Here is a 12,474-nt window from a genome sequence, read left to right on the forward strand (position 1 = left end):
CCGTCCCGCAGCATGTTAATGGACCCGAAGCCGGCCCGTATGTTAAAGGTAAGATGGACCTCGTCGAGATCTATCATTTGATATCAAATCCGTCCAAATATCTTGTTCTGAAGCCGAGTTATCTGCCGGCCCGCCATCTGCCCGGGCCGGCCCGTTCGCAACTATGAAAAATAGGTTTCTTTGAAATTTTGAAAATTTTTCTGGAAACTTTTTCTGAATTCTCGGAAGTGGAAAAGACTGAACATCGCTGGAAAAATATCGCAAAAATCTAGTTTTCAATACCTTGAAAATTGTTGAAAATTATGAATTTTTCGAATTTCTGAGTCTTCAAATTATTAATTTTCTGAAATTTTGAAATTCTAAAAGCTTTGGAATTTCAGGATTTTTCGAAATTTCTCGAATTGTTGATTTTTCGAATTATAGAACTTTAGGATTCCTGATTTTTTTGGAATTTCGAGATTTTTGAATTTCCAAATTTTTGGAAAATTTTGATTTTCCGGATTTCCAAATTTTCTATTTTTTCAGATTTCCACTGGTACCATCGAGGATACGCTCAAATTTCCGACGTCCTGATGTCCAAAACACCCCAACAAGTCAAGGATTTCTATTTGAAGCATCAGGAGAAAATTGATGAGGTTTGCCTGTTTGTCTGAAACGGAAAAGTCTGAAACTCATTGAAAATTTAGGATTTTTGCAATTTTTGCACGTACATTGTTTCATTTTTTTAAAACAAAAATTTATTTTCAGTCTGTCAAAAAGTATGCTGAGGAGATCCGCACTGCACACAATCTGCCACCACATTGACATTTGAGCGCATTTGGATTTTTTCAACATTTACATTTTTTTCCTTTTTTTCGAAAAATTCAAATTTGTGTCATTTTTGGCTGCTTCTCCATTGAACTTGCTTTAAAATTGCCCCATCCCACAATTCTACCTCTTTTTTTGTCAATTTTTTCCCAATTTTTAAGCCCCGCCCCCTTTTAGCAATTTTTCAAAACTTTGAAAAAAGAATGAGATATCCACCGGAATCAATAAAAACCATTACAGTAATAATTCAATTTTTGTGTATTTTTTAGTCGAAGAATGCAAAAATTTCAATTTTTTCAAAATTCAAAATTTTCACTTTTTTTCGAAAATTCAAAAAATCCAAAATTTCACTTTTTTTTCAAAATTGTCACTTTTTTTCAAAAATTGGAAATTTTCACTTTTTTTTTTTCAAAAATTCAAAAATTTCACTTTTTTTCAAAAATTCAAATTTTCAATTTTTGTAGTTTGTAGTGAAGAAAAAAAAAATTTAAAATTGTTTATTAATTTTTTTTTCGTTGTTCTGAGATCATCACACAAATTTGCAAATACACTGTATGGGATCAAAAAATGGGGGAAACTTTTTGAAAAATTCAAATTTCAAACTACAAAAAATACAATTTTTGGGCGGGAAAAAAGTGACATGGAGTGGGGGAATCTGTTTTGGGAAATTTATTTTTCTGAATTTTTTCTTTGAAAAATTTCAAAATCGTTCCATTGAAGGCGTCCGGATTGATGGGAGGGATTGACGAGTGCCAGCATTAGTTTTCGCTGAAAATTTAGAATTTTTAGAATTTCTTAATTTTTGAAATTATATTGTCTGATTTTCAGATATTTCGAATTTTTGGATTTTAGGATTTTAGGATTTTTCGAATTTCAGAATTTTCGAATTTCAGAACCATCAGAATTTCAGAATTTTTGAAATTCCGAAATTCTGAAATTCTGAATTTCAGATATTTCGAATTTTGAATTTTTTTTTTAATTTTTGAAATTTTGAAATTCAAAATTTCCGATTCTTTGAATTTCAGGGTTTTCGAATTTCTGAATTCCTGAATTTCAGAATTTCGAAAACTTCGATTTTCAGAATTTTCGAATTTCAGAATTTAAGAATTTTCGAGTTTCAGAATTTTCGAATTTCAGAATTATCAGAATTTCTGAATTTCTGAAATTCTGAAATTCTGAATTTCAGATATTTCGAATTTTGAATTTTTTTAAAATTGAATTTCTGAACTTTCGAACTGTCCACTTTTAGAATTGCAGGATTTCAGGATTTTCAAAATGCAGATTTTTGAATTTTTGACATTTTCTAAAATTTTGATAGTTTTGATTTTCTGGATTTCAGAATTTTCGGAATTTTTAAATTTCTGAATTTCTGAATTTCCCAATTCATTTCTTCCCGAATTTCAGATTCTTGATTTATTGAATTTTCAGGAATTTTTTTAATTTTCGATTTTTTGAAATTATCGGAATTGTAAAAAAAAACTCTGAATTTTTGAATTTTCTCAGTTTTGGAGGTTTTTTAATTTTCAGAATTTAAAAATTTTGAAAATTTCGATTTTTCGATTTCCTGAATTTTCTTGAAAATTTCAGAATTTTTGATCTTCTGGAATTTCTCAACGAAATGTTAACTTTAGATTTTTTTTTCTGGAATTTTCTGAATTCCGTTTTTTTTGAAGTTTCGATATTTCGAAATTTTAGAAAAATTCTTTGAATATTCCGGATTTTTGAATTTTTAGAAATCTTCGATTTTTTTAATTTTCGGAATGTTTGAGTTTCGAGAACCAAAAATTCAAAAAAAAAACTCTAATTCTCCAAAAAAGAAAGCGTCCAAAAATCTACCTGTTCATGATGTCCCGCTTTGATTTTTTCGATCACAAACGCCACAATCAACGCCCAAGCTTTCCGCACGGTTTCACTTCGACACCTGAAAAAAGACATTTCAGAACCGTGACGTTTTAGAACTACCACATTTCAGAACTGCGACATTTTAGAACCGTGACGTTTCAGAACTATGCTGTTTCAAAACCGAGAAGTTATAGAACTGCGACATTTCAGAACCGGGACATTTCAGAACTATGCTGTTTCAAAACAAAGACGTTATAGAACCACCACATTTCAGAACCGTGACATTTAAGAACTATGGTGTTTCAAAACAGAGACGTTATAGAACTGTGACATTTCAGATCCGTGATCTTTCGAAACCGCGTTTTAGAACCGTGGCGTTTCAGAACCTTAATTTTTTAGAACCGCGACATTTCAGAACCGTGACGTTTTGAAACCGGGCCGTTTTAGAACCGCGACAATTCAGAACTGAGCTGTTTGACAACAGAGACGTTATAGAACTATGATACTTCAGAACCGTGACGGTTCAGAACACCGACGTTTCAGAATGGTTGCGAAATGACACTCACCTCCGATCGCCCCACTCCAATGTGCAATCAATAATCGTCTCCGCAACCGTATTCCACAATTTTCCAGTCAATTCTCCACGGAGCACTTTTGCATGCACCCGTCCAATTCGCATCAGTTCGCCTGTTACATTATCCAAATGATCCAAATTCTCGACGACTTGATCTATCAGCTCAGCCACTGCTTTACAATGCGCCTTTATAAAATTATCACGATTTTGGAATTTCGGCGGAAGTTCGACTTGTTTCATTTGCTCTTTTACCTAAAAAACGAATTTTTTCAATTTTTGGTTGATGAGGGGAGAGACGCAGACAACGAGATACTCTAACCGTCTGCGTCTCTTAAAACTTTGGACGGTCATGTCTCGGCTCAAACGGTCATATCTCGGCTCACAGATGAGCTAGAGATTTGATTCTTTTTGGAAATTATTTCTTTTTTAAGGTTTCACATTTCAGTTAAAAAACCAACTTCCTAGCTTCACTAGGAGTCGAGATACAGTGGCTTAGGAGAGCCGCAGACAACGAGACACTCTCGCCACCTGCGTTTCTCTGAACTTCAAAACACTTTAACTCAGCTCCTAGATAAGCTAGAGATTTGAAACTTTTTGGAAAGTATTCCAAATTCAAGCGATTTCCTAAAAATCGGCATACCATCAAATTCTTAAAACACAAGCGATGATAGATGCTCGCTCCAATGACAGTTGGTCCCTTTGTCGTATAAACTTGTCGCCATAGCGCACGAACTAAATGAATCTGAGCACAAGTTAGTGGTATCAATGTGGTCGTTGTTGTTCGGCCGCTCATAGATTGCACAAACTGAAAGCAACGATTTTTTACTGTTGAGCTCAAATATCTCGATTCCTGTGAAAGATATCAAAAAATGATCAACTGATAAAATGTTCATGATATTATCACCAACCTTTCACTAGTTAGCAAATTTTGGATATCTCTTACAGGAAACAAGATAAGTGAGCTCGAAACCCGCCGCCCCTCTCCTCACCTGAACATTACTTTGTCGCCGCTGAGCAATCACATTTTGCCGGGCCTTCTCACTTGCTGATAGTCGTCTCGTTGTAACTGATACCTCATCATCAAAACAAAGACTTGGTTCCACCATTTGAGGAAGAATATTGATTTTTGGCGGCGAATCCCAATCGATAACTGGCGGTGGAACTATGGAATTCGAGGTGGATGATGCTGGAGATCCACCTTCAAATGTCACTTTTCGAGGCTCTTGCGTTTCGAATTGGATGTGCACCTGGAAAAATGGATTAAGAAACATTGAAAATGTTGAAGTGAAAATGAAAAAGAGAACGATTCAAAATGACAAGCCGTCAACATTCAACTAAAAAGCTGTCAACTTTGAGTCATTTTATCTCGGTTACTGTACAATATATCAAAAAGTGATCAACTGATAAAATATTGCTGATATTATGATAAACATTTTTTTAGTTGAACACGTTTTGATATCTTTTACAGTAACCGAGATAAATTGGCTCAAAGATTAAAGTTAGGGTGCCTCTCCATTAGTGGGTTTACGGTAGTTGCTTTTCGGAATTAAAAAATTGAGTTGACCTGAAGATGGGTCAACTAACTTGAGCCGACTACGAACAACTCTAAAAGTAGTCTTTATAAAAATGGGCGGAGCCTTTGAAAAGTGGGCGGAGCCTACCTCTGGAATATCAAATCGCAGCTGCTTTCTAACGGTTCGTGGTGTGGGATTGGGTGTGGTTTTTCTGGAAATTGATAAATTGTTTACAAGGGATCAAAACTTGAAGAAATTTGAAATTGTACGGAATTTTGGATTTATAGAATTTGGCATCAGACATTTTTTTAAACTGAAAATTCCAGATTTTCCAAAAATCTCAGAATCTGAAAAGAGACTTGGAATTTTCATATTTTTGAAATTGTTAAAAGAGTTTTGCGCCTATTTTTCTGAAAATTTTTAGATTCGATCCCTATAAGAAAACGTGAGTTTCAGAAAATTTGCAATGCTAAAAATAAATAAAAAATTTAGAAAAATCAAATCTTATGAGGATAAGATTAGTATTATAGAAAATGAGATTATTTTTGCTATTTCGGTGGGATTACATGATAAAAATTATAATTAGGTTTTTTTGGGATTCACAAGATGTTCTAAATTCGAAAGACCACAAAAACGAGGAATTCAAAAGATTTCCAGATTTCCAGAGTTATTTTTTTAATTCGGATTCATAGAATCTTGAAATCTTGACAATTAGAAAAATTGAAAATTAGAAATTCGGATTTTCAAAATATACCGTAATCCGGAGAACCAGAATAGCAAGATTTTAGCAATTTTTGGTTCTTCAAACTTGTCTGAAAAGTCATATTTTTACTTTTTTCAAGAAATATGATGTCGTGGAATTTTTAATGATATTCAGATATCAAATATCAAGAATATCATACGTTTTTTCATCAAATATTCAGAATTTCAGAGACCCAAAATCTCAATTTTGGAGATTTCTAGGATTCGAAATTTCTTAAAATTTAAAAGTTCAAATTTTCAAATTTCCTAGGAAAAAATAATTTCGAGATTTTTCAGAATTACAGAATTTCAGAATTTCAGAACTTCAGAATTTCAGAATTTCATAATTTCAGTATTTCAGAATTTCAGAACTTCAGAATTTCAGAATTTCAGTATTTCAGAATTTCAGAACTTCAGAATTTCAGAATTACAGAACTTCAGAATTTCAGAATTTCAAAAGTTCAGAATTTCAGATTTTCAGAATTTTAGAAATTCAGTATTTCAGAATTTCAAAATTTCAGAATAACAGAATTTCAGAATTTCATTTAAAAATCTTCGAATTTCAGAATTTCAGAACTTCAGAATTTCAGAATTTCATAATTTCAGTATTTCAGAATTTCAGAACTTCAGAATTTCAGAATTTCAGTATTTCAGAATTTCAGAATTACAGAACTTCAGAATTTCAGAATTTCAAAAGTTCAGAATTTCAGATTTTCAGAATTTTAGAAATTCAGAATTTCAGAATTTCAGAATTTCAGAACTTCAGAATTTCAGAATTTCATAATTTCAGTATTTCAGAATTTCAGAACTTCAGAATTTCAGAATTTCAGTATTTCAGAATTTCAGAACTTCAGAATTTCAGAATTTCAGTATTTCAGAATTTCAGAACTTCAGAATTTCAGAATTACAGAACTTCAGAATTTCAGAATTTCAAAAGTTCAGAATTTCAGATTTTCAGAATTTTAGAAATTCAGAATTTCAGAATTTCAGAATTTCAGAACTTCAGAATTTCAGAATTTCATAATTTCAGTATTTCAGAATTTCAGAACTTCAGAATTTCAGAATTTCAGTATTTCAGAATTTCAGAACTTTAGAATTTCAGAATTTCAGAATTTCAGAATTTCAGAATTTCAGAATTTCAGAATTTCAGAATTTCAGAATTTCAGAATTTCAGAATTTCAGAATATCAGAATTTCAGAATTTCAAAATTTCAGAATAACAGAATTTCAGAATTTCATTTAAAAATCTTCGAATTTCAGAATTTCAGAACTTCAGAATTTCAGAATTTCATAATTTCAGTATTTCAGAATTTCAGAACTTCAGAATTTCAGAATTTCAGTATTTCAGAATTTCAGAACTTCAGAATTTCAGAATTTCAGAATTTCAGAATTTCAAAATTTCAGAATTTCAGATAATCAGAATTTCAGAATTTCAGAATTTCAGAATTTCAGAATATCAGAATTTCAGAATTTCAAAATTTCAGAATAACAGAATTTCAGAATTTCATTTAAAAATCTTCGAATTTCAGAATTTCATTTAAAAATCTTCGAATTTCAGAACTTCATAACTTCAGAATTTCAGAATTCAGAAATTTAGAATTTCAGAATTTCAGAATTTCAGAATTTCAGAATTTCAGAATTTCAGAATTTCAGAATTTCAGAATTTCAGAATTTCAGAATTTCAGAATTTCAGAATTTCAGAATTTCAGAATTTCAGAATTTCAGAATTTCAGAATTTCAGAATTTCAGAATTTCAGGATTTCAGAATCTTAGAATCTGAGAAATTCAGAATTTCAGAATTTCAGAATTTCAGAATTTCAGAAATTCAGAATCTGAGAAATTCAGAATTTCTGAATTTCTGAATTTCAGAATATCAGAATTTCAGAATTTCAAAATTTCAGAATAACAGAATTTCAGAATTTCATTTAAAAATCTTCGAATTTCAGAATTTCAGAATTTCAGAAATTCAGAATCTGAGAAATTCAGAATTTCTGAATTTCTGAATTTCTGAACTATCGAACATTTTACTTGGTTCTTGATTTCCAGGTTTCCGGATTTCCGGATTCTCGAATTTTCGAATTTCTGCATTTCTGGATTTTCGGATTTTTGAGTTTCTTGATTCATAAGGTAAACCAGAAATTCAGAAATTCAGAAATCCGGAATCCGGAATTAGGATTCCGTGTATAAAAGTGTTTGTGTATAGGGGTCCGGAGCTCAAAATTCATCGGATTCAGAGCTTTAAAACCTCCAAAACCTCTCATTTTCAGAGTGGATCTATCATTGTGTGGATCGGCGAAAAATTGGAAAATTGGAATTTTTTGGATTTATTTGTGTCAGAAAATGTCTGTTCAAGAAGAAGAAGAAGAAGAAGAAGGGCACAGAGAAGCTACAATATCTGTTCATCTCCGTATCTTTTAACTATGAGCGGACTTTTCTCGGTTCCTATAAGAGATATCAAAAATTGGTCAACTGATAAAATGTTTATCATAATATCAGCAACATTTTATTAATGGACAACTTTTTGATATCTTTTGTAGAAACCGAGATAAATTGAGTCAAAGGTAGCATGCCTCATACCACCCCTAACAACAAGTAAAAACGAACAACGCTCATGCTCTAATATAGCGCCATACCCATACTTGTTTCTTTGAGCCTATATATCTCATTTCCTCGGAAAGATATCAAAATGTGATCAACTGATAAAATGTTTTTTATATTATCATCATTATTTTTATAGCTTGCAAAATTTGGATTCCTCAAATGGAAATAGAGATATTTGAGCTCAAAAAGGATGTATTATGGTAAATGACGTCTTCAGATAATTCAGAATTCATGAACTCTCTCTACAGCTGAAATTTTACTAATTTTGACATTTAAATAATTTCTGTTTATCACTCAATTTTTAAATTTTCAGAAAAGCCCTTGATAATTTTTAGCTGCCTTTTTAGAGCGTTTTTCAAGGATAACCCACTAACTTCCAGCTTTAAGCTCATAACTCTTGTTTCTTGTAATAGATATCTGAAAGTGGCTAACTGATAAAATATTTTTGATAAAATAATTAACATTTTTCAGTTGACTACTTTTTGATATCTTCTATAGGAGCCGAGATAAATTGGCTCAAAGTGGACGCATTCTATTAGAAGGTACGCTAAGGATTCCTCAAATGGATTGGCATCCTAACTTTCAGCTTTGAGCCAATTTATCTCGGTTCGTATAGAAGATATCAAAAAGTGGTCAACTAACAAAATGTTTGTCATAATATCAGCAACATTTTACCAGTTGACCATTTTTTGAGGTCTTTTGTAGAAACCGAGATAAATTGGGTCAAAGGTAGCATGCCTCATACCACCCCTAACAACAAGTAAAAACTCACGCAGATCTCTCAATAAAGACTTCTAAATCGGGAGGTGCAACTGGAAAGACTTCAGCAGAATTCGAGTGTCTCATAAATGATTCTCTTCTCGCATCTAACATGGTTTTTAATTGGGGTTCTTCGAAAAAATTCTCAAAATCTGCATTCTTTTTATTTGTGGAGTTATTCGATGACGACGTGATACTTCCAGCCGAGTACGATTTTCGTTTTCCATTTCGATATGCTTAAAATTTCAGAACTTTTGGAGGATTTTTGTAGCTTCTGGATTTTTTTCGAACGAATTTTCTTCAAAAATTTAAAAGTGGAGAAGTGCTACACACCGGTTCAACAATCATCTTTCTAGCTTGCCTAGAAGCTGAGATACAGCCATTGGAATTTTCGAGGAGACGCAGACAACGAGACACTCTCGCCGTCTGCGCCTTTAGTATTATCAACTTCGAAACGCTCTATCTCAGCTTCTAGTTGAGCTAGAAATCTGAAAATTGCATAGAAAGAATTGAAAAATTCAAAAATTTTCAAAAAAAATTTTCAGTAATTCATTTTCAGAGTTTGAGTTTTTTCCGAATTTTTTGAACTCAATAATTTTTTCCCTAAAAATCGAAAAGTATTAAAAATGTTAAACACTCGTTCGAAAACCACTTTTCTATCTTTCTTAGAAGGAAGAGACGCAGACAACGAGACACTCTCGCCGTCTGCGTCTCTCGCCTGATAAACTTTAAAGCGCTCTATCTCAGCTTCTAGACAAGCTAGGATTCTGAAAATTTCATATAAATAATTGGCAAAACTATAATTTTCAAAAATTAGAAAAAATTCAAATTTCCCGCCCGCTCACCTGCTAAATCGTCTGGTTCCGTATTATTCCGTCGAATATTCGATGATCGCCATTTTCGAATCGTATTCGTCTTTTTATCCACTATCCATTCCCATATTTTTTGCATTTCTTTTTTTCTGAAAAAATTGTTTTTTTTTTTAATTGAGAATCTGAAAACAAAAATATGAGCAATCCAACAAAAATATGAGCAATGGAGAAAAGAGCAAAAAAATTGAGGATAGAAAAAAAGAGAGAGAGCAAAAAAATTGAGAGATTTAGAGAAAAAAAACGATCATAAAACTCGTTGCTTTTCTCATTTTTATTAGATGGTCCTCTCGTCATCCAATTTTTTTGGGTTCTGGTGTTCTGGAAAGAAAAAGCGAAAGAAAAACTAGATTTTCCAGATTTTTCTCGAATTTTTTTTTGAATTTTAGATTTTCAGAGTTTCAGAATTTCAGAATTTTCACTCTTAATAAAGCTAGAAAAAAGAAAATTAAATTATTTCGTTGAAAAAGCAAAAACATAGAAATGAAACATTTAAGCATTTCCAGTTTTTCGATGTAATTTCCAGATTTCTAGCTCAATTGGCAGCTGAGATAGAGCGCTTTGGAGTTTATGAAGCAAGAGACGCAGGCGACGAGAGCGTCTCGTTGTCTGCGTCTTTCCGAAAAATTCAAAGGGCTGAATCTTGGCTTCAAGACAAGCCAGTTGACATATTTTTGATATCTTTCAGAGGAACAAAGATAAATTGGGTCAAAGTTTATTAAAACGTTTATGGTGACTAATTTTTGAAAAAAGTTGGCATCTTTCTGAAGCGTTTCTAATGTTTATATGATTTCAAACTTTCATATTTCCAGTTTTTTTCTCTTAAAATCTTTGCTTTTTGACCCTAGCGATCATAAAAATAGGTTACTCTTGTTTTCCTGAGAACTCTGTTGAGAGAGAGAGAGAGAGAGAGAGAGTAAGAAGAAGATGAACTCTTCGTCCCACACTCTCTTGACAAAGATGACGAGTAAAAATATAATTTAAAAAAAAGTTTCTGTCACAAAAAATCACGTCAAATGATGTGTGGACCTAGGGAAAGGATAGTAGGGATTAACAAAAAATATGGGACTTTTTCCGTTTTTTTTTCTTGGGACAAAAGTGAAGGAGAACTCTTTTTGAAAATATTCCAAAATTGAGGAAACGAACCTAAAAATTTTGAACTACGCTTTCAGCCATTGGAACTTTCAAAGAGACGGAGACAACGAGACGCTCTAACTGTCTGAGTCTCTCGCTTCAGTAACTTCAAAGTGGTCTATCTCAGCTCCTAGTTGAGCTTGAAAGCTGATTTTTAAACTGAAATGCGAAATTTGAAAATCGTATATTTTCCAAAAAATTTCGAATCTCTAGCTCATCTAGGAGCAGTCGATTGATGTTTAAAGTGACGCAGACAGTTAGAGTGTCTCGTTGTCTGCGTCGTTTCAAAACTTCAAATGGCTGTATCTCGACCCCTAGTAAAGCTAGGAAGTTGGTTTTCGAATTGGACTACGCTTTCAGCCATTTGAACTTTCAAAGAGACGGAGACAACGAGACACTCTAACTGTCTACGTCTCTCGTTTCAGTAACTTCAAAGCGGTCTATCTCAGTAGCTAGTTGGGCTAGAAATCTTGGGAAAAATTGGTAAAACTATTCATCTCTAGAGTTTCAGTATTTCTGAAACTTGATCAATTTTCCATTTTGTGAGAATTTAGAAATTCAAGAAGTCGGAACAAAAATATGTGGGAAGTTTAAAAAACCGAAAATAAACGCAAAAGTCTGAAAATTTTGAAAACCTTTAGAAGAAACAACAGGCAGAATTTTATTTGAAAACTAAGTGGACGGTATTCGATAAAATGAAAATTTTGAGAATCTGACAATCTCACGAATTCTAGAATTTTGTAATCCAAATTTCAGAATCTTAGCCAAATGTTTTTCGATATCTTTCACAGAAACCGAGATAAGTCGGTTCAAAGTTTCTATTCTATTGTTTACGGTATAAAGAAACAATGGCTTTTAAAATTATATCACTAAAATTAGCAAAATATTATCACTAGCTTTTCCGAACACCTTATCAATCATCCAAAGCCATAAAAATTCCAAAAGGAAAAAAAAACAAAAAACAACATCTAAAAATAATCAGGTGTGGTTGGTAAGTGGGAGGAGGCAGAATGGCGAATATAAATCATTCCGGCTGGCTCACAGAGCAAAAAGAAGAAGAAGATAACCTTCTTCTCACAAGTGCATCGAGTATCTTCTTCTTCTGCGGTCCCCCCATCAACACTCTGCGTCTCTCTCACTCTCGACTGATCGTTAATCAATCGGTTTGGTTCTTCTCCTTCTTGTTTACAACACATACTAAGCGGGTGGGGCAGTCTATCTGCCCCGGTGGTCCCTCGGAGATAATTAGAATATTAAAGATTCTAGAGTTTCAAAGAGCCTGAAAAATCTAGAATACCGAAAATCAAAGAAAACGTTTTTTGTGAGTAGTAGAGCTAAAAGAATGCCAGCTGTGTAGCTGATTCTTCTTGTGCATCTTCTTCAAAGAGATCGATTGACAGGACGAAATGGAACAGCAAGGTGACTCCTGAGGTAGAGGAGAAAGATGAAATATCTCTTCTTTCCCCAGAAACTCTTTTTTTTTGGGATTAGAGAGAGGTGTAGAGTTGCCAAAATACTACTTTTTACGATGGGAAATAGTTGAATTGAAGAGTTTTTGGATTGTCAGGCCATCAGAACAACGCTCATGCTCTAATATAGCGCCATACCCATACTTGTTTCTTTGAGCCTATATA

General features: G+C 32.8%; 3 protein-coding genes across 3 annotated transcripts in view; 2 read left to right on the plus strand and 1 right to left on the minus strand.

Moving 5' to 3' along the window:
* The window catches only part of CBG11880, a gene marked incomplete at both ends in the record, with an annotated part of 7,854 nt that extends 7,050 nt beyond the window's left edge, over nucleotides 1-804 (plus strand). Inside the window, 2 exons of the mRNA XM_002638639.1 lie at nucleotides 526-635; nucleotides 748-804. Coding sequence (XP_002638685.1) covers nucleotides 526-635; nucleotides 748-804 — 167 coding nt within the window. The remainder of the gene's footprint in view (nucleotides 1-525; nucleotides 636-747) is intronic.
* A 1,803-nt stretch (nucleotides 805-2,607) lies between these two features.
* On the minus strand, nucleotides 2,608-9,788 carry Cbr-glb-8 (the record flags this gene model as incomplete). The annotated part of the gene is made up of 7 exons (XM_045242173.1): nucleotides 2,608-2,728; nucleotides 3,216-3,475; nucleotides 3,864-4,028; nucleotides 4,147-4,470; nucleotides 4,885-4,948; nucleotides 8,851-9,073; nucleotides 9,683-9,788. The coding sequence occupies 7 exons, from the start codon at nucleotides 9,786-9,788 to the stop codon at nucleotides 2,608-2,610; spliced, it is 1,263 nt and encodes a 420-aa protein (XP_045094693.1).
* Nucleotides 9,789-9,872: 84 nt separating this feature from the next.
* Nucleotides 9,873-9,959, plus strand: CBG25163 (the record flags this gene model as incomplete). The annotated part of the gene is made up of 1 exon (XM_045242213.1): nucleotides 9,873-9,959. The coding sequence occupies one exon, from the start codon at nucleotides 9,873-9,875 to the stop codon at nucleotides 9,957-9,959; it is 87 nt and encodes a 28-aa protein (XP_045099227.1).
* Nucleotides 9,960-12,474: the final 2,515 nt, after the last annotated feature.

This window comes from Caenorhabditis briggsae (genome assembly GCF_000004555.2).
Source record: "Caenorhabditis briggsae complete genome, chrI, whole genome shotgun sequence".
Lineage (NCBI taxonomy): Eukaryota > Metazoa > Nematoda > Chromadorea > Rhabditida > Rhabditidae > Caenorhabditis > Caenorhabditis briggsae.